This window comes from Engystomops pustulosus, chromosome 4 (assembly GCF_040894005.1).
Source record: "Engystomops pustulosus chromosome 4, aEngPut4.maternal, whole genome shotgun sequence".
Classification (NCBI taxonomy): domain Eukaryota; kingdom Metazoa; phylum Chordata; class Amphibia; order Anura; family Leptodactylidae; genus Engystomops; species Engystomops pustulosus.
Genome location: NC_092414.1, coordinates 14,787,274 through 14,808,341, shown reverse-complemented (window position 1 = coordinate 14,808,341; position 21,068 = coordinate 14,787,274). Strand labels below are relative to the sequence as shown.

At 43.7% G+C, this 21,068-nt stretch overlaps 1 protein-coding gene and 1 long non-coding RNA gene across 3 annotated transcripts in view; one reads left to right on the top strand and one right to left on the bottom strand.

Moving 5' to 3' along the window:
- Nucleotides 1–112: 112 nt before the first annotated feature.
- On the top strand, nucleotides 113–732 carry LOC140128861 (uncharacterized). Its single transcript, XR_011855161.1, has 2 exons — nucleotides 113–277; nucleotides 521–732. It is a non-coding gene; the product is annotated as an uncharacterized lncRNA (long non-coding RNA).
- Nucleotides 733–1,808: 1,076 nt separating this feature from the next.
- The window catches only part of DENND2A (DENN domain containing 2A), a 73,194-nt gene continuing 53,934 nt past the window's right edge, over nucleotides 1,809–21,068 (bottom strand). For both annotated transcript variants that reach the window (XM_072145247.1, XM_072145248.1), the window contains exons 6-20: nucleotides 20,700–20,897; nucleotides 19,505–19,598; nucleotides 19,090–19,140; nucleotides 17,284–17,471; nucleotides 16,314–16,423; nucleotides 16,048–16,117; nucleotides 14,590–14,667; nucleotides 14,130–14,270; nucleotides 13,730–13,878; nucleotides 9,004–9,181; nucleotides 5,560–5,601; nucleotides 5,142–5,259; nucleotides 4,789–5,028; nucleotides 4,176–4,262; nucleotides 1,809–3,695 (exon numbers count right to left, since the gene is read on the bottom strand). In XM_072145247.1, the coding sequence (XP_072001348.1) occupies nucleotides 3,664–3,695; nucleotides 4,176–4,262; nucleotides 4,789–5,028; nucleotides 5,142–5,259; nucleotides 5,560–5,601; nucleotides 9,004–9,181; nucleotides 13,730–13,878; nucleotides 14,130–14,270; nucleotides 14,590–14,667; nucleotides 16,048–16,117; nucleotides 16,314–16,423; nucleotides 17,284–17,471; nucleotides 19,090–19,140; nucleotides 19,505–19,598; nucleotides 20,700–20,897 (1,776 nt within the window). In that variant the 3' untranslated portion in view covers nucleotides 1,809–3,663. The remainder of the gene's footprint in view (nucleotides 3,696–4,175; nucleotides 4,263–4,788; nucleotides 5,029–5,141; nucleotides 5,260–5,559; nucleotides 5,602–9,003; nucleotides 9,182–13,729; nucleotides 13,879–14,129; nucleotides 14,271–14,589; nucleotides 14,668–16,047; nucleotides 16,118–16,313; nucleotides 16,424–17,283; nucleotides 17,472–19,089; nucleotides 19,141–19,504; nucleotides 19,599–20,699; nucleotides 20,898–21,068) is intronic.

Genomic DNA, 21,068 nt, shown 5'->3' with positions numbered 1-21,068 from the left:
TAGATCAGGAAACGTCTGACACAATAACTCTCAGAGATAGTCCACCTACGCCCCTCTGAGGTCCTCCTTGTCACTATGTACAGCGCCTCCAGTGGTCAAATCAGAGTATTTTCCTGCCCCATAACATAAATATTCTTCCTCTGCTTCTAGTATTCCTGTGATGGCGTCATGTCACGTCCATGTAGAAGACCCTCAGACTGTCATGGCTGCCTCGGCTTGTTTACATGCTATTTACCACAGGGCAGGTGCGACTTCAAAAGTGTCTCCAAAAGAACAGGTAAGTACCGTGACGGGTCTACATTGGAAACAATGGGGTCTGTGAGGTATTATGAGGTCAAGGGAGGGAAAATTCTTGTCTTCCTGATAAAAGAGCTGCAATGCCAAGTACAACCTGCAGAAAGAAGTGGCACTGTTTTTGGAAAACCCAATATTTGTGCTACCTCATTGACTAGAATCTGATCACCCCTTTAAGACATTGTTTTGACGGATGTCCTCACGGCCTTTATTACTTTCTTTTTAGGTATTTTCTACCAAAGTTTGCAGAATGACGAGACTTCATATTAAGGAGGCGGAAGCAAAGACTTCTGGGAGGTGCGCAAACTAAAAGCCCCCACAGCCAAAATCTCTGGCTCCAAATATGGAAATTTCATATGTATATATGTATTTATTCCTGTGAAATACTAAATATCTCTATATTTTATTGATATTTTCATGAATAAATTGATGTCCTGAGCATCGTATATTGTTGTGTGTTTATTGTAGAGTAGCCTTGGGGTCTCCTTTCTGCCCCATAGGAAGGCTACAGGAGCATGGCTGACACATGGTAGCAACGTTATTTTGCCAAGGAATGGATGCAAAACTGAGTAATGGAGGATTTCCCATAGCGGCCAATCACAGTGCAGCTTTCATATTTTCAGAGCAGTTTAAGAAATGAGAACTGAGATGTGATTGGTTGCTATTGTCAACAAAGAAAATTTCTCTTTAAAGACACCATTTACTAGGCCTCATTTATCAAGACTGTCTAAAAGGAACCAATCACAACACAGCTTTTATTCCCTAACCTGCTCTGGGAAATTGGAAGAGGTGCTGCGATTGGTTGCTATGGGTTATAAAGAACACTTTCATGAGACTGTATTGATCCATGAGGCGCACACGCTGTGCGTTTCTATACAATTAGGATCAGGGCATAGACACAGAATAGGGGGACCCCCGCCCATAGAAAGAACAAGGGCCCTTAACGTATCTGAGTAATCAATGTCACTATTTACTCTTCTCAATGGTCAAATAGGCAGGGCTATACTGTCTGCTCCACCCATCTGACAGAAAAGTGGTTAGTTTCAGAGCAGTTTATGTACCCCATATGCTAATTAGGTTCTGTACAGTCAAATGGGTGGTCCTGGGATGTAGCCGACGGTCTGGCTCCACCCATCTGACAGAAAAGATTGCCAAATAGTGACATTGATCACTCAGTAAAGATGGAGGCTAGAGAGAAACTTCCAAAAATGCCAGAATCAGTGGAATGGAACCTCTTAATGAAAAGGCACATCTGTTCCTACTTAAGGAGTCCACCAGGATTGAAATTAGGACCAGAGTGACGGCCATTTTGGATTTCAACATTCCCTAGTAGGAGAAGTTGCCATCAGAGGGATCCGGAAGCATCTTTCTCTTGATTGCCCTTTACTCACGGAAATTATGAGTAACAAATATGTCATAAAAACGCTAAATATATCAAATATACCCGAAAGCCAATAAAATAATAAAGAAATATTTATTTCTAAAATAAAAGAAAAAAAAAATCAGAACAAATAAAAACGTCTCAATATAAACCACAGGTTCAATTATTGGAAATTTAGATATTTATATCATTATATTTTATTAACGTTTGTGCACAGCCGGCCCTGCAGGAGGCGCTGTCTAGCTTTGTCTAACTTCATCACAGGCTTTTAGATTAGTGGTTTCAGTATAACGCCGGCCCAACCGGATCATGGGAGATCATCTTCTACTTAAAAACAGACTTTTTTCCATCTTTGGTATCTTCCTAAGGCGCAGTCAACAACACAAGGGTAATTGTAGGCAGGGAGTACATCCCCTCTGCCCGTCCCTTTAATGCCAAACTTATATGTACCAGATGCGAGAGTCCGACAGCTTCTTCATCTACCACATACAGCAATGAGACACATGTGGTTATAATCGCTGGCAGCTGCTGCTCGACTTGGTGTCTTGTCTCCAGATATTGCCCAAAAGTCACATTGGAAACAAAAGTTTGAAAGAAAAAAAAAAAAAATTGACAAAAATGTTTGGGAGGAGTAGTACAAGAATGTAATGTAATCCAGCAGTAATATGGACTATACTTATGTACTGGCCCTTTAAGGTGGGGGTTGTCCACTTTGGACAGATCAGAAGGAACCTTTCAATTTTACTACACTGCCCCCGCAGGAGAAAAGTGGCATTACATAGTTTTCACAGAAACTAATGGACAATGCATAATATACCAATGTGCCGGGTCCTCCTACTCAGGTCTTGAACCTCATTGCCTTCTACCAAGACAGTCTGTAAGACCAGCTACAAACTCCATCTTCAGCTTGGGAATAGTCAAAGGGGCAGGGCCAAGGGGTGGGGCTTAACTTGTTTACAGGTCTTAATGGCCTCAATACTAGATCTCTATATCTTATTAGGATGTATAGGTATCATTTGTCTACACCAGCTTAAAGGGAAGTTGTCCATCGATGGAGAGTCTCGATTAGAAGCGTTCCTTCACCTAGAACAATTCAAAAGAAGCCTAGTAACTTTCAAATTTTGCAGAAATCGTTGAAGGAGGGCAACCCCTTTTTGAGCCCCGCCCATTATTTTGTTAGGCACTCCCTTTTTTGTAGGTAAATACTCGTTACCGATCTACGGGAGAAACTGGGTTACAGAACATTTGGAATGATCCGACCATTCTACATCCAGATTCTAGGGCGTTTTCCATGTCAATCAATCTCTCCTTCAAATAAAAACAATAAAAAATATATATATACACAAAAAAAAAAAAAATGTTCACACATTACGGCACAGATTCCGCGCGGAGCGCCGTTACCGTAACAGTACCACAGACATCGCACGTCATGTGACGCGATGGACCACGGGCAGAGAAAACATACTCATCACAGTTAAAGTCGCCAGAAGGCGCCAAGAGCTCCACCCACTCGTCGGTCCCACAGGGATTGGAGGAGTATAGTATAGCGCGAAAGCCTCTACTTCCGAGAGACGGACGCCAGTCTGGTCCTGATGGTCACTTTCCCTAAGATTTTCCGGACAGTTAACTACCCCCAATGTTTTTGTGGTGATAAAACCAGTCATTCTTCAAAATTCTAATATAAATAAAAGCAAAAAGTTTAAAAAAAAAAAAAAAAATCAGCGATTGATGATGAGGAGGAGGATGATGTGGTATCAATGAAAAGCTTATCCCAGATCTGTCCAGTGCATGATACAGAGGAGAGACCTCCCAGACTGTCATAATAAAAGTCTCCACAGGGGGCGGCGTTTCATGGCGAGAGAAAGAATTCTGTGTCGGCTCAAACTTCCTGCTTCCCTTCAGTAAACGGGAGAGATATCCGCAGCGACCAGAGAGCGAGACAGAGGGTTAATAAGTTAAGAACATGTCCATATACCCCGTCTGATCCTCTACTTCTTGTGTAAAAAACGCATTTTACTTCCTAGAAAAAAAAAATATATATAAACTATACGTTTTTATTGTATGATAATGATCTATGTATAAAGTCGACTCACTGTTTACATATTGTGCTGATCTACATTCATTATATACTCCAGAGCTGCACTCACTATTCTGCTGCTGGTGCAGTCATTGTGTACATACATGACATTACTTATCCTGTACTGATCCTGAGTTACATCCTGTATTATACTCCAGAGCTGCACTCACTATTCTGCTGCTGGTGCAGTCACTGTGTACATACATGACATTACTTATCCTGTACTGATCCTGAGTTACATCCTGTATTATACTCCAGAGCTGCACTCACTATTCTGCTGCTGGTGCAGTCACTGTGTACATACATGGCATTACTTATCCTGTACTGATCCTGAGTTACATCCTGTATTATACCCCAGAGCTGCACTCACTATTCTGCTGGTGGAGTCACTGTGCCTTATCCATACATTACACTTTATCTCACCTATTCTATTGAAAAATCTGTTGACCCCGCTCTGTTCTCCCCCAGGCAGCGTCTCCAGATATTCCTGTGCTCGAACCTCGAAGAGACCTGGAGATAGAAACAAAGATCAGGGTCAGGGTCCGGCATCCAGCGAGAGCTTCTTCCGCTCACACCCCAAGACAGGGAATTTTCACAGCTGTGTGCGGGGGCTTCAGAGCTGAACTCCCAGCAGTAAGAACAATAACAGGGTGGGGAGAGTGAACAACACACAGACAGTACGCTCCTGTCTATGGGAAAATAATCTTAAAGGGATGGTTCAAATTCAGGACTAATTACAATAGAATAGGTAATGATGATTTACTGGTTTACCAGCAGGGGGCAGTATAGTCCAAACTGCATGTGTAACAAAATGGGGGTGTAAATCAGAGAGAAAGCCCCTATGTAGCATCCAATAGTTTGTGCCAACTATGAAACTTCAACTCCAGAGAAATTTTTATAACGTGTAATCCATAATTCAGGGACTTTGGGGGCAGAGCCTTAAATACACATTCTTTATTGGGCATTCCTCGCAAAGCTCCGCCCCTGAGGATCTGCACACATTACAACACAGCATATTAAGAAAGGAATTGCTGACCTTTGTTGCCCTGTTTCCGCATCTCCCGCTCTTGGGTGAAGCCTCCAAACATTTGCGTCTCCATGAACACCTCCAAGAAGCGGCGGACGCTCTTCGATGAGACAGATTTCCGGAAGGCGTCACGGAGGAGGGTCCTCTCGTCTTGCTCCCCAGGAACCATGAATAGGGAGTAATGGCCGACGATTTCCACAAAAAAGCGAACAAAGGCTTCTGACACTATGTCGTTCAGGGAGCTGGAGTCTGAGGGGAAACGGAAGATCAGGGTCTTAAGGTCATATGACTTTTTTAAAGGGGTTGTCCAAGTTGCTAATTTTTGACTATACGCCATAGCGTTATTTATCTGTGGCCTTTACCTTGTTGTCCGTTGGTAGATCCCTGGTCCATTTCCATAGCCAGTTCATTGCGCTGCTCTAAGATCTGCTCCAGAGCCGTCTGTAGTTTTCGGGGAAGGATCGAGTCCTCATCGTCCATCTAAAATAACAATATAGATAAGTCAAAGTCGTAAATTCATGTCCTCCACTTGGGACCACCAGCGATCATCTCTAAATCCTAGCACATTTCAATTTTGCCACAGTGCCCCCGCAGGAGATATGGAGAATTACACAGTGATAATTCAAATCAATGGGTTATCTGGACCGAAAGGTCCTCCAGGGCAAGAGAAGCCCCTTGTAATCGCTTACACCAATAGATAAGGACCCGCGTCCATTAAGGTGCCTGATATTGAGTTCTCTAACCTGGAGGACCCCTTTAACGATACATAAACTGACTCACCTGCCTCAGGAAGCGATTATTACCGAGGTCGACCAGGAGAACCTGCCATAGAAGAGAGAATAGAGTCATTTCCCACATCGTGGGGGTATATCCAGCCCTCCCCCCTGGCCGCCTGGGCTCGTGTCCATTCATGCTGAGTGCACTTCCTGGACTGTGGTTTGAGGTTTCCCCTCGCGTTGACCAGAAATTACAGATAACTTTATAATCCTGGAGGCCGTTCAGAAAAATCCTCCTGACACGCGATGGCTGGGAAAGGGTTAAAGGAAACGGGCTCCCGCCATGCCCCCCCCCCAGGATTATAAGTGACCGTCTCCTTTTCAAAGTGTCAGTCCTTACTGCAGTCCTCGAATTCTATTCCTAAGTGAAAGGCTTCTCAAATCATGCAAATGAGTTTTCGGTGCACTGTGGGCGTGGCCAGAATTCAGCTGCACCTATTTACTTCTTTGTTTTCCTTCCTCTTGTCTCAGTTATCATGGATCTCTGATGTGCTTCACTCCAGCTGGTGTGAAACTACAATTAAAAGCATTCCCTGACTTATGTGGCATGTCCTAACACTGCTGTGCTCTGTGCTCTCTGCAATTAATTACACTCCAAAGTGCTGCTCTATTTAATGGCTGTAGCAGGATACTGAACTGACACTACAGCAGTCACTCAGAGCAATGGGGAGGGGCTATGAAGTAGCTTAAAGCAGAGAGATAAGAGCACAGCAAAAACATACAACATCCTCCTGTGCACTGTGGGCGTGGCCAGTCTTCAGCTGCACCTATTTACTTCTTTGTATTCCTTCCCGTCTATAAAGTTTATCAATAATTATGTATAGGGGCAGTGACGGGTGAATTAGGCAGTAAAAACTTGTTTTTCAGAAAGAATGGCTCCGCCCCTAGTGCACCTTGTAAAAAAATTAAAGCGAAGTACTCAGTGCAATAGGGGCGGAGTCATTTTTTACTGGTTCACCCATTTCCGTAACTTTACATAATTATTGATATACCCCATTGAAAAAAAAAAAACACTGACAATCGGTGCATAAGCAAGAATGGCCCCGCCCTTGGTGCACCGAGAGGCTCATTTGCATAAAGATACAAACATAATTTCCTCCAAAACGACGGATCACTGACCGTTGGGAGAGCGGTTACTGGTACGCTTGTAGAGGGCCCTACACATTACTGGTAAATGAATAGAATGCGAGAACGACAGTAAAGACTGACACTACTATGGATACTTCGTTACAATGTATCAGTGTATGTAGACAAAGGCGTTTACATCACAATGTCACGCCACTGCAGCGCATCCGCATTCACTAATATTAGGTGCGGCCGGCACCACAACATCTTAAAGGGGGTATTCTGGACACCCGCTGTTTAGAGAAGCGCCATGTACTGGATAGTGGTAGGGTGGGGTATTGCAGCTCTTGAATGGGACGGAGCGGTGATCAGTGGAGTGCCCCTTTAAGGTCATACTGCCCTGCTCTGACACTGGACTCTGCGGCACTGTTCACACCTCCCCTGCACACCCCGCCTCTCCCCATGGGTCCGATGTGAAGACGTTACACCCCAGTGCAGTGTTAGTTTTGGCAGGAGTCGCCTCTTTCTTCTGCTGCCGGAAGCCATGGGTTAATTGCAGCGATTATTTCTCTCCTGTGTGCGGGGAGCGGATACAACGTCCTCCTGTGATAGCAGAGGTTCTGATAGAACACGGGTCTCTAACATGTGGCACCCAGCTGGTGCAAAACGATAACTTCTAGCATTAGCTGAAATTGGGGGCGTGTCTTAACACTGCTGTGCTCTTAGCTCTTCACAGTGAATTGCATTTGCAGAGGTTGGGGGCGTGTCCTAACACTGCTGTGCTCTTAGTTCTCCACAATGAATGGCATTTCCAGAGCTTGGGGGTGTATCCTAACACTGCTGCGCTCTTAGCTCTCCACAGTGAATGGCATTTGCAGAGCTTGGGGGCGTATCCTAACACTGCTGTGCTCTTAGCTCTCCACAGTGAATTGCATTTGCAGAGGTTGGGGGTGTGTCCTAACACTGCTGTGCTCTTAGTTCTCCACAATGAATGGCATTTCCAGAGCTTAAGGGCGTGTCCTAACACTGCTGCGCTCTTAGTTCTCCACAATGAATGGCATTTCCAGAGCTTGGGGGCGTGTCCTAACACTGCTGTGCTCTTAGCTCTCCACAATGAATGGCATTTCCAGAGGTTGGGGGCGTGTCCTAACACTGCTGCGCTCTTAGCTCTCAACAGTGAATGGCATTTCCAGAGCTCGGGGGCGTGTCCTAACACTGCTGTGCTCTTAGCTCCCAAATTAACCTACCATCTCTGCTAACACGAGTCTCTAACTTGTTCCACTCCAGCTGGTGTAAAACTACAGCTTCCAGCATCCATTGATGTTGGGGGCAAGTCCTAACACTGCTGTGCTCTAAGCTCTCCACAATGAATTGTTCCCAAGCCACCCAGCTGGTGTGAAACTAGCATTCCCTGACTTTTGTGACATGTCCTAACGCTGCTGTGCTCTTTGCTCTCTGCAATGTATTGCTCCATAGACACTACTCTGTGCTCTACGTAATGACTGTAGCAGGATACTGGTTTGACACTACAGCAGTCACTTAGAGCAATGGGGAGGGGCTATGGAGTAGCTTAAAGCAGAGAGATACGAGCACAGCAGTGTGAGGACACGGGTCGGCTCTGATAGTTAGAATACGGGTCTTTAAACTGTGGCTACTCAGCTTGTGTGTAACTACCACTTCTAGCATTCCCTGATATTGGGGGCGTGTCCTAACACAGCTTTGCCCTTTGTTCTCTGCATTGAGCCACAATTAAGCCATTGCTTTCAGATATTGGTATAGCACATATGGCAATCATAACAAATGGAGAGGGGCTTTACACTAGGTTAATTTGGGAGCTAAGAGCACAGCAGTGTTAGGACACGCCCCCTCTCCCCAGACCAAGTCCTAAAATCCTGCTGTTATAACTAACACGGTCTGCAGTCTCATATAGCAAAAACTGATTATAAATTCTATTTAAAAAAGGTATCCTGCTACCCCCGATCCTGTGAATCAAGGCGATTGCAGTGGTGCAACCCACCCCCACAGCTCTGTCACCTATAGCAAGGGAACAGCAGGGTGAGGGCATCCCAGACCAGTTATAAAGTGAGAAGATGAGATGTGAATATCCCTTTAATAATGTAGATTTATTCTAAATATTTTTCTCCACATTCAGCCACCACTAGGGGGAGCTCAGGAGCTCACTGCATACAGATGTATAATAGCTAGCCAAGTGTATACATCTGTCTGCCGAGAGCTCCCCCTGGTGGTGGCTGCCGGCAGTTATTTTTTCCAATTTAATGAATATGGATCCCTGTGTCAGTAAAAGTTTGGATCCTTATTCAGAACTATTAATAATGGGTCCAGAACTTTGGACTTTTTTACCATTTGATCATCTTGGACTCACCTCCTCCACTGGCAGCTCCTTCAGACGAGGCAGGGAGCTGGACAGGAGCCCGATGAGGAACGGGGTGGGGGAGCAGACAATGTCGATCATTGATGGCGGGAGCACAGGTATGTAGGTGTGCTGCCAGGCGAACGGGTAGATCAGCGCCACCATGGCGTGGCAGCACTTGGACAAGGTGCTGGAAGGGAAGGGGAAGAGTTAATAAGTGAAATATTCACCCATAATTGGAATCTATGGCAAGTGTATACATCTGACTGCAAAGAGCTCCCCCTAGTGGTGGCTCAGGACCCCTTTAAGCTCAACATCTTTTAATGCAGTGGTGGTTACTCAGCTTTCCCGGGCTCCTGAATGACTATCCTGCATATATGTAGTCATCTACAAAGAGTTACCATTATCCAAGGATAATAGTTCTAGGCTAAATATGTGCAGCAGTGATCACCCAACTTTCCCAGGCTTCAGAATGGTAGTAAGCCTGCTTAGTTGTGCAACAAATTTGAAATATTTGTGATCACCCAGTTCTACTATGCTCCTAAATGGCAAGCCTGCTCAGTTATGCTGTGATCTTGAAATGTCTATGATCACCCATCTTTCCCAGGCTCCTGAACGGTAAATATGCTCAGTTATGCAACAAATGAAACGTTTAAACATCTGATCACCCAGATTTTCCAGGGTCCTCAATGGTAATCTGGCCAGTTAAGAAGAAAACTTGAAAGATTTGTGATTACCCAACTTTCCTAGGCTCCTGAATGACAAACCTTCTCAGTTATGCAACCAACTGGAAATATATATGATCACCCAGCTTTCCAGGGCTCCCAAATGTCTTCTTATTTGTAGTGAGCTACAAAGTGTTATCATCCTGGAGTCTGGGAAAGATGGGTTGCCAAAGATAATAGCTGCAGCATAAATAAGTGTAGTGGTGATCACCCATCTTTCCCAGGTGCCAGAGTGACGCATCCTGACTGGCCAACCTGCTTCGATATACAGCAAGGTTTATTATTCAGGAGTCTAGGAAAGCTGAGTGCCAATGCACCAATATATACTGCAAATATTAATCTTAGAGACCGATTTTTTTTCAAAACTTGAAAATGAAAGAGAATTGTCATTCAGGATTCAGGGAAAGCTGCGTGACAACCACTCTGCAGGTATGAGTGGTGGAGATAGAGCTTCATCACCCAGCTTTCCTAGACTCCAGAATGACGGCTATTTCTATATCACTGCAGAACTAAAACAATCTTGCCATCCAGGAGTTACATTGAAGGGTTTATCTTGGAAAGCTGGGTGACACTTTTTATAACAGTAGGCTTAGTCACACAACTTTCCTAGATTCTCAGAATGATTTCCCTTCTATGTTATTAAAGAACTAGTCACTAAGAAAGCCAAGTGACTAGAATTTTTAGTGACCCAGCTTTCCTAGATTCCAGAATGACTTCTATATAAAACTGAAGAGCTCAGTACGCTTGCCAATCAGGCGTCTGGTAAAGCAGTTGCAGTGGTAGCCACCCAGCTTTCCCAGACTCCAGAACGACAAACATTTCTATATCGCCTTACGGCCCAGATTTCCTAGATTCCAGACTGATTAACTAAAGAACTTGTGAGGAAAAGCTGGGTGACAAGAAGTCTTTATTGTGGTGGCTGTAGTGGTAGTCACCCAGCTTTCCCAGACTCCAGAACGAGAAATATTTCTATATCACTTTAGGGCCCAGATTTCCTAGATTCCAAAATGACTAACTAAAGAACTTGTGAGGAAAAGCTGGGTGACAAGAAGTCTTTATAGTGGCGGTTGTAGTGGTAGCCACCCAGCTTTCCCACAATCTAATATACGTGAGGATCTGCATGACATTGTCACATCTGTCATCTGTAGGTTGTATAAGGAGAGCAGGGAGTTAGCAGATGTCCCCCATGTGTCACTGTACTTGCCTCGGAATAGAATTCCAGGCTGACAGTAAAGACTGACACACGATAGAACACGGAATTCTTTCCGCATTGTGTCAGGATAACAAGTGACTGGATCCGTCTTCTCCGTAGTTCATCAATCTGAAGACGTTAGTGTGATGGCGGTATTATATATATATATAATGTATAAGGCCGGAGCCGAGGCATCACTAGTCACTCCGAGAAGAGACATTCCTGGAGCGGAGCCCAGAATCCGGCTGCGTATACAACACTCCATAATGATACGCCGGGTGACATCAGCGCAAAACGCCGCCATGTTTACAGCCGTTTCCCTGACAACACAACAGGAAAAGAAGCCCAAAAAAATGCTTCGTGCTTAACTCTTTCATCATCAGGAAACTGGATGGGGGGGGACAAAAAAAAAAAGTTCCTCTGAAATATAACGTGATTATCTAGTGGCTCCTCCCCTTCCCTATGTTAGCACTTCCTGGCAGTCAATGACAGCAAGAGAATCCACCCAAGAGATGAGGTATTCTAGGCTTTTTTGCTCAGTTCCTCAAAGTTTACACACTCTCTGCTTGCTTTCTGTAGATTGGTCATCTAGAGGCTCCTCCCCTTCTCTGTGATAATCTACAGGCTCCGCCCATTTCCATCCGGTAGCTCTTCCTGGTAGTCAATAATAGCAAGAGGATGCAACATTCTTATTCTTCATTTTATTTCTTAATCAGTTCCTCTAAGTTTTTTATACTCTATTTGCTTTCTATGATGTAGTCATCTAGAAGCTCCTCCCCTTCCTTTGTTAGCGCTTCCCGGCAGTCAGTGACTGGATGTGAACTGGTCCCCTCTTATCAAGGGAAGGAGACATTGTTGAAGGCTACATTTTGTTTCTTGATCTATTCCTCAAAGTTTTCATATTTTCTTCTTACTATGTATAGCTTGATCATCGAGAGGCTCCTCCCTTACTACAGGCTCCTCCCCTTTCGATCAGTTAGCTCTTCCTGGCAGTCAATAACAGCAAGAGAACCTATAGCTCTTACCAAGAGGATGCGACAGTCTTATTTGGCTAAATTTTATTTCTCAATCTAAAGTTTTCATACTCCCGGTTTATTTTCTGTAGCTTAGTCATCTACAAGCTCCTCCCCTTCCTTTGTTTGCACTTCCTGGCAGTCAATGACTGGACTTGAACCTCTCCCAGCACACCATGGGAAGGAGACATTGTTGATGGCTAAATTTTGTTTCTGGATCATTTCCTCAATATATTCAACTTGCTTTCCATAATGTGATCATCTAGAGGCTCCTCCCCTTCTTTGGGATCCTTTAGAGGCCCCTCCCCTCTTTCCTATTAGCACTTCCTGGAAGACAATGATAGCAAGAGAACCTGCACCAGTTCACTAAGGGGATGAGGAATTCTAGATTCTTTCTGGTTCAGATCCTCAAAGTTTTCATACCCTTTATTCAGGCTTTCTATAATTTGATCATCTAGCAGCTCCTCCCCTTCCCTTTGTTAGCACTTCCTGGCAGGCAGTTACAGGAAATGAACCCACCCCGCTCCTTAAGGGAAGCAGTCCTTGTTGGTGGGTACATTTTGTTTCTAGATCATTTCCTCAAAGTTTTCAAACTCTCAGCTTGATTTCCATAATGTGATCATCTAGATGCTCCTCCCCTTCTTTGTGATCATCTACAGGCTCCTCCCCTTCACTCATTTAAGGCTTCCTGGCAAGTGAACTCACCCCTCGATCAAATTCTATTTGCGCTGAAATTTTGTTTCCAGAATTTAGTTCCTCAAAGTTTTTGTATTCTCTTATGTTATGTTATAATTTGGTCATCTAGAGGCTCCTCCCCTTCCCGCTGTTTGCACTTCCTGGCAATAAATAATATCAGGAGGAACCCAAACTCCGCTTTCAGATTCTTGATTTTTGGAGGAGTGATCTAGCTGTGTGGGTTGATTCATCAAAGCTTTCATACTCTCTGAATGCTTTCTATAATTAAATAATCTACAGGCTCCACCCCTTCCATCTGTTAGTTCTTCCTGGCAGTCAATGACAAGAAGTGATCTCACCCACTCTCACCCTTGGAGTAAATAATTCCTGATTGGTTAAAATGTTCAAATAATCTTGTTGGATCAGCTTCTGCAAATTTGTATACGCTCTTCCATCTTTTTATAATTCAATAATCTAGAGCTCCTCCTCTTCCCTCTGTAAGCTCTTCCTGGCAGCCAGAGACAGCAAAGCATCACTATTATAATAGTAAACCGCATTTGATTTCTGAGATGGAATAGCCCTTCACATAGACTGGAAATAAGGAATGCTGGGAAGTGCAAGCAGCTTCTCTGACTATAGACTGGAAACAAGGAATGCTGGGAAGAGCAAGCAGCTTCCCTGACTATAGACTGGAAACAAGGAATTCTGGGAAGAGCAAGCAGCTTCACTGACTATAGACTGGAAACAAGGAATGCTGGGAAGAGCAAGCAGCTTCCCTGACTATAGACTGGAAACAAGGAATTCTGGGAAGAGCAAGCAGCTTCAATGACTATAGACTGGAAACAAGGAATGCTGGGAAGTGCAAGCAGCTTCAATGACTATAGACTGGAAACAAGGAATGCTGGGAAGTGCAAGCAGCTTCACCGACTATAGACTGGAAACAAGGAATGCTGGAAAGAGCAAGCAGCTTCCCTGACTATAGACTGGAAACAAGGAATGCTGGGAAGTGCAAGAAGCTTCCCTGACTATAGACTGGAAACAAGGAATGCTGGGAAGTGCAAGAAGCTTCCCTAACTATTAAGGTCCCCTGCACTGAATGGAAGCAATATAGTTAGACTGACAATAGGGTTTACCTGAGGGTGTCTGCCATGAAAATGACTCGTCTTTCTAAGAGTAGAGAGGCGAAGACCTGGATGAGGTGCCGTACGCTGAGCGTGGAGAAGAGGGCGTCAAAATCTACGTGTTCAAGCCTAGAGTCCAGGGGTCGGCACAGCTCAATCACCTAGGAAGAAACCAGGAGGTGGTAAAAAAAGCAGAGAGCTCCCCCTATATAGACAAGACTGTATTACGTCTCCCTCTATTATTCTTCCTGGAAATTCAAGAATGAATTGACAACTGGGTGTGGCCATATCCCATCTCAATGGAGGGGGGCATCCGTATACGGTTTGATTCATCACATATCTGCATCATTTTAACATCCAATTTCAGGAGGAGTAAAATTTTTTATTTTTATTGAAAAAATAAACTCCATACCTCTGTTCCCGATCCTGGCAGGAAATTTTTCACAGAAATCTTGCGTCCTAGAGCGGGGAAGGGGGCGTCTATGATGGCTCTCATAAAGGGCTGCACCAGAGCGGGGGAGATGCCTCTTCTTTTCTCCACCTCGTCCAGGATCTGCGGGCATATCACAATATAACGTGCAGTACTGGTACTGGTCATAGGTGGCGCTATCATGTTGTGATGGTATCTTGACACATTTGTGGCAGGATTTATTTAATTAAAAAAAACAGCGCCACATCTGTCCACAGGTTGTTACTGGTATTGCAGCTCAGTCTCATTCAATTCAATAGAATCGAGCTGCAGTACCAGATACCACCTAGAGCCAAGTGTGGCACTGTTTCCCGGAAGAAATATTTTTTTTTTTTTACAATCTATGGAAAAATTTGAATCCAAGAATATTAACCCCGATTCTTCCCATTGTAGAGAACATTACCTTGGAGAAGAGGTTGAAGCATCCGAGGCGGCTCACGATGCAGTACACTTCAGGAAGACGATTCCCTTTGCCGCTCGGCTTTAGAGTAAAATAAATGTAGAAAAAAATATTTTAATTTATTTTAGCATTCTGCATAAAATGGACAACCCCTTTAAGGACTGGGTCACAATAAAAAAAAAAAAAAAAAAAGGGGAATACCCCTTTAAGACACTTATATCTGTTACTTATGTGCTATCCCTAGTAGCTTCAGTATAGAAAGTTATGCTCATACGGTGCTGTACATACAGGGTGTAGTACACGTGACCGCCAGTAGAGGTCGTCAGATAAAAACACAAAAAAAAATATATTGTCGTGAGGGTCAACATCATCAACAACTAGTCTAATGACTGCGACCTGCCCTTGAAGTAAATCAAGTAAAATGTGGTCACCATTCATGTGCAAAATGCTCCGCCCCTTTATGGGTCAGTCACTCTCTAGCCTTGGGCTTGAAGACGTTTTCACGGTAGGCGGAGCTGAACTTTTGACAAGTTGCAAGTTTCTTATATACTTAAGTCTATAAATTCCACACCACGGTTTCAAAATTCCAGGATTGTAGCAAAGGGGGGGGGGGGGGTGTCCTCACACTGCTGTGCTCTGTGCTCTCTCTCTTCTTGAATTGCGGTCAGTGTTAGCTATTGTCCCTGGAGATCTACAAAATCATAGTGTATGCTCTTAGTAGAAGAAATACTGTGAAAATGCACGTATATTCCAGGATTGTAGCTGTCCTCACACTGTTGTGCCCTCTTTAGAGAACTCCTCTGCAGCCCCTCCCTTATGAGAAATAGAAGGCTTTGATTGAATACTACAGTCATTCAGGGCACAGCAGAAGAGCTGCGGAGGTGGGAAGAGCTGCAAAGGAGTTCAATGCAGAGACTAAATGCACAGCAGTGTTAGGACCCACCTCCATTACTACAATCCTGGAAAATAAATATCTATCCATGTATCACAGTCATGCTGCAAAAGGTCTGATTACACATCTCTCCAGGGACCATACCTAACACTGACTGCAGAGAGCACAGAGCACAGCAGTGTGAGGTATGATTACACATCTCTCCATGGACAATACCAAACACTGGCTGCAGAGAGCACAGACCACAGAAGTGTGAGGTCTGATTACACATCTCTCCAGGGACAATCACCTAACGCTGGCTGCAGACAGCACAGAGCACAGCAGTGTGAGGTCTAATTACACATCTCTCCAGGGACAATACCTAACACTGGCTGCAGAGAGCACAGAGCACAGAAGTGTGAGGTATGATTACACATTTCTCCAAAGACAATAACAAACACTACCTGCAGAGAGTACAGAGCACAGCAGTGTGAGGACACGCCCCCATGTCTACAATCCTAGAATATTTATCCCCATATCATCATAACTTCGCAGATACGGGTGTACATGTTATTCAGGAAGTCACTTACCAGGAGTCGCCTACAGTAGCCGAAACGTCGGCTGCCGTCCTCACCGGTCAGCACGAAGGAGAAGGTCTCGCTGCAAGGAATAAAACCTGGTAAGTGCTCATAAAAAGGACTACAATCCTCATCTTATAAAACCCCAAATATCTTGTGATTCAATAATCAATGGGGAACTCAGAAATCCAATCGCTGATACAATGTAGCAAACCTCCAGCTGTGAGAAGTAATAATATCACGAGTATCAGAACCCCTCCCCCGATCCTGCACGTTACCTCTCAAACTGACTGACAGGAGACCAGTCCTTGGCGTCCGGGAAGCAGAACTGGGGGATGGCTTTGAACTGGTCGCCGGCTTCTCTCATGAACTTGAACGATCTTTCCAACTGAAATGTAAAAAGTTGGAGTCGGAGAATTAGCGCCAACGGGGATCCCAGACGGGTGGAAGCAGCGAAACTAAATTCATGATCGTGTCATTCCTCTAATGTTACAACCGGGTGATACCATGATGAGGTAGGGACACTCCCCTTTGTAAGGGGAATGGTATCATCCATCCATTCGGCACCCGCCTTCCTGATAAACCCTCCCACTTTTTTGACAAACAATCTAGGCACGGCACAAAATTCTATGCAACTTTTTTTTTTTACTGCTTTAAGAGGCTCCTCCCCTTCTGATGAACCTGCCCACTTTTTTGATAAAGTGCTGGCATAAAATTGAAAAAAAAAAAAAGTAGGTAACATTTTTTAATGAAAATTCTGGCGGTAGGAGGCCCCACCCCTTCTGAAAAGCCGCACCCACTTTATTAAAAAAAAAGGCAGTAAACTATGAAAGGTACGAGTAAGGACCTTTGACTTTTTGCATTGCACTTCTAGTGTTGGGATGCCCCACCCCTTCCGATAAGCCCCACCCACTTTGTTAAACAGGCAGTGAACTATAAAAGACACAATTTTTAGAGAGCCTGTGACTTTTTCAATCGCATTTCTAGTGATGGGAGACTCCACCCCTTCTGTAAAGCCACACCCACTTTCTTAAAGAGGCAGAACACTTAAAAAAACGGAAACGTTTTTGTGTGTAAGTCAGGCGTGAGTCAGACTGTTTGACTTTTTACCATTGCATTTGCATTTTAAGCAGTGGGAGGCCCCACCTCTTGAATTAAGCCCCACCCACTTTCAAATTCAGAGCTAAACGTGGAATAAAAAACAACAACAAAAAAAAAACAAAACACGGGCTCTGAGTTAAGCCGCACCTTGAGAGGGAACTGCTGGGTGATCTCGGGTACGTAGACGGTTCCCGTTGGCTTCTTCTGGAGGGAAACCACCACAAAATACTCAAACAGCTGCCGCTCCTGGTACTCGATGAGGTCGCGCTCCAGAGTGTGATAGCGCGGGGTGAGGCTCATGCGGGATTTCACGTGCACCAGCCTCTCGCTATGGGCTGAGGAGAAAGGAAGACACAGGTTACACATCCCAACACTAACAGCGGCTGCAGACATGATAAATATGAAATATATATAAATGAAATAAGAAAATAATAAGAAGAGGAGAAGGAAAAGGAGGAAGAGGAGAAGGAGGTAAAAGGAAAAGGAGGAGAAGGAAAAGGAGGAAGAGGAGAAGGAGGTAAAAGGAAAAGGAGGAAGAGGAGAAGGAGGTAAAAGGAGAAGGAGGTAAAAGGAGAAGGTAAAAGGAGGAGGAAGAGGAGGAGGAGGTAAAAGGAGGAGGAAGAAATGGAAGAGGAGGAGGAGGAGGAGGAGGAGGAGGAGGAGGAGAAGAAGAAGGAGGAGGAGGAAGAGGAGAAGAAGAAGAAGAAGGAGGAGGAGGAGGAGGAAGAGGAGGAAGAAATGGAAAAGGAGGAAGAGGAGGAGGAGGTAAAAGGAGGAGGAAGAGGAGGAGGAGGTGGAGAAGGAGGAGGAGGAGGAAGAGGAGAAGGAGGAGGAGGATGAGGAGAAAGAGTAAAAGGAGGAGGAGGATGAGGAGAAAGAGTAAAAGGAGGAGGAGGAGGAGAAAGAGTAAAAGGAGGAGGAGAAAGAGAAAGAGTAAAAGGAGGAGGAGGAGGAGGAGAAAGAGAAAGAGTAAAAGGAGGAGGAGAAAGAGTAAAAGGAGGAGGAGAAAGAGAAAGAGTAAAAGGAGGAGGAGGAGGAGGAGGAGGAGGAGGAGGAGGAGGAGGAGAAAGAGTAAAAGGAGGAGGAGGAGGAGGAGGAGAAAGAGTAAAAGGAGGAGGAGGAGGAGGAGAAAGAGTAAAAGGAAGAGGAGGAGTAAAAGGAGGAGGAGGAGAACGAGTAAAAGGAAGAGGAGGAGTAAAAGGAGGAGGAGGAGGAGAAAGAGTAAAGGAAGAGGAGGAGTAAAAGGAGGAGGAGGAAAAGGAGGAGGAAAAATGTATAGATTAAAAGAAAAAAAAAAATTCGAAGATAAAATATAAATAAAAAAAATTATAGATGAATATAACAATATAAACATTTAAGAAATAAAAACAAATTGTATAGACGAAATAAAATGCCAAGCTAAATAGTAATCACATATAATAAATATTAAACAAAAAAGTTCTCCTCACGTAACAATAATAAGAACAATATATTTGTAGAAGAAACAATAAAAGTAATAAATGGTGAAATGATAAAAAAAAATCATTATGATTATTATTATGGTATCTTAGCATCTTATCTTACTACTCTTTAGTCATTCTTATTTTATTTATATATATTATTAATACATACAATATTATATATACATATATAAAAACATACTTAAAATAAAATAGTACTGAAATAAACATAAAGTAGTATCTATGGGGGGGGGGCGGAATCTGTCACTTCCTCATTTCGCAATAAACAATAATAATAACGGAAAGATAAGAGGAAGTTGAAGTTGAGGACAGACGCCATGGAATCATGTAACAATATCCAGATACTATTATACTGTACGGTAATAACATAACACACACTGTATCTAGTGACATCTCCGCGCTACGTCTTCTGCACCCGCCTTTTTTCTCGGTCCCGTATATCCGATGTGTTATTAAAGGGATTTTACTATGTAAATCTCCCCAGATTATTTACCTTTCAGCTTCTCCTCGGTGTCGCTGTCAGACTCGCTGTTGTCATCGGTCACTGGAAGAGGAAACAAATATACAAATGACATAACAATAGTGCAAATATAATCACCAAACACCATTATATAAGGAGATGAAATAGTAACATGTGGAACAGCGCCACTCTGGGCTAGAGGTGGTGTGTGGTACTGCAGTTTTTGTTAATTTTTGTCAATTTCAGCATGTCATTCCATATCCTGTTGACATTACATCTTGGACCAACCCCTTTAAATAAATTCACCTGAGCTGCAATACCAGGCACGTCCACTGAACAAGAGTGGCGCTGTTTGCATGAAAATACAGCCGTTTTCTTTGCTCATCCTGCACAACCCCTTTAAGATATGCTATATCATATAGTATAATATGACGGAGTATGTTATCACCTCTGCCCGAGTTGTTGTCGGCGGACTGCGACAACCTCTTGACCCTCTTCTTACCCCGTCGCGCCTCGTAAATGGAATTGATCCTTATCACCAGCTAAGGGGGAAAAAAAAAATCTCAGTCAAAAACTTTAAAGTATTGTACCACATGTAGTAATAATCTTATATCTATGCTAAAAGACAATACAATAAGGTTAGGGGGTGGAGCTAAGAAACCATGTGACTTCTGATGTTGTTAAGAGGCGGGGCACTTTAAGTAAAATCTCCCCCGGACTGTCAAAATCTACATAAAATTAAAAAATAAAAATCAACCACCAAGATGAAGGACTGTATGTAAATGAGCCTGAGGGGCTCCAGACTTCATAGGTGTTCATGGAGTCTGGAGCCCCTCAGGCTCATTTGCATACAGTCTTTCATCCTGGTGGTAGATGTCCTTTAAGTCAGTGTCTCCTCTTACAGAATTATTCAACTAGATCAAATTTTCTTCTCTGTATCCAAATTTTAAAATTTGCTGAATCCTTCTTACTCTGTAGCTCCGCCCACTGTCAGTTATGTGACCTTTCGCTGTCTCTTTCCCACAATGCACTGTGATATGAATTTTAGGATTTTTTCATGCATCTTTCTAAATTCTCAGTCAGTATTTTACTCAACTGGATATCATTTACTTCTTCATTCAAATCAAAATGTAAAAATCTGCCAGTTCCTGCTCAAACTCTATAGCTCCGCCCATTGTCAGTTATAAGACCGGTCACTAACTCCTTCCCATGATGCACTGTGATAGATATTTTAGAATTTTCACATGTATATGTCTGATTGCAGGATGTATAAATCATGTATCAGATTTAAATATCATACATATACTAAAAACTAAACAGGAGGCGGGGCTATTAAACCATGTGTACACCGTTTTGTTAAGGGGCGGGGCACTTTAAGTGAAAAAATTCTCCAAAATGGTCAAAATCTATCCTATGTTTATCTCTTACAGAATCTGTCAACCGGATCTCATCTTCTTCTCAGTTTGCATCCAAATTTAAAAATCTGCCGTTTCCTTCTGTCTCTATAGCTCCGCCCACTGTCGGTTATGTGATCTTTCCCACAATGAACTGTGATACGAATTGTGTCCGATTGGTGAGTAAATGATCATGTGACTATCAATTCTGTATAGCCCCGCCCCTTTAAGAGAATTTTAAAAGCATACCTTTGGGATTTTCTTCCTCCGCCGCCCATTCTGCTGGTCTCCCGTGCTGAAAAAGTTATCGTCCGGGCTACTCGGGGAGGAAGGAGGGCTAAGCTTACTAGGGGAGGCCACGCCATCTCTCCCCAGCTTTCTGATGTCCAACAGTTTGAAGCTACGACGCTCCGAGTTGCTCCTGAAGAAGGGCGACTTCTGATGCACCTAGTGGGTCGGACACGAAAAAAAAAAAAGTCTGTCTTAAAGGGATACGGAACCCAGTGTCTAAATCCAGAGACCACTTTCAAAATATCAGAGGAAACAGCTCCACCATTCTCTATGGGTTGTGAGTGGTACTACAGTTCAGCGCATAAATTCAACTGCAATACCACATAT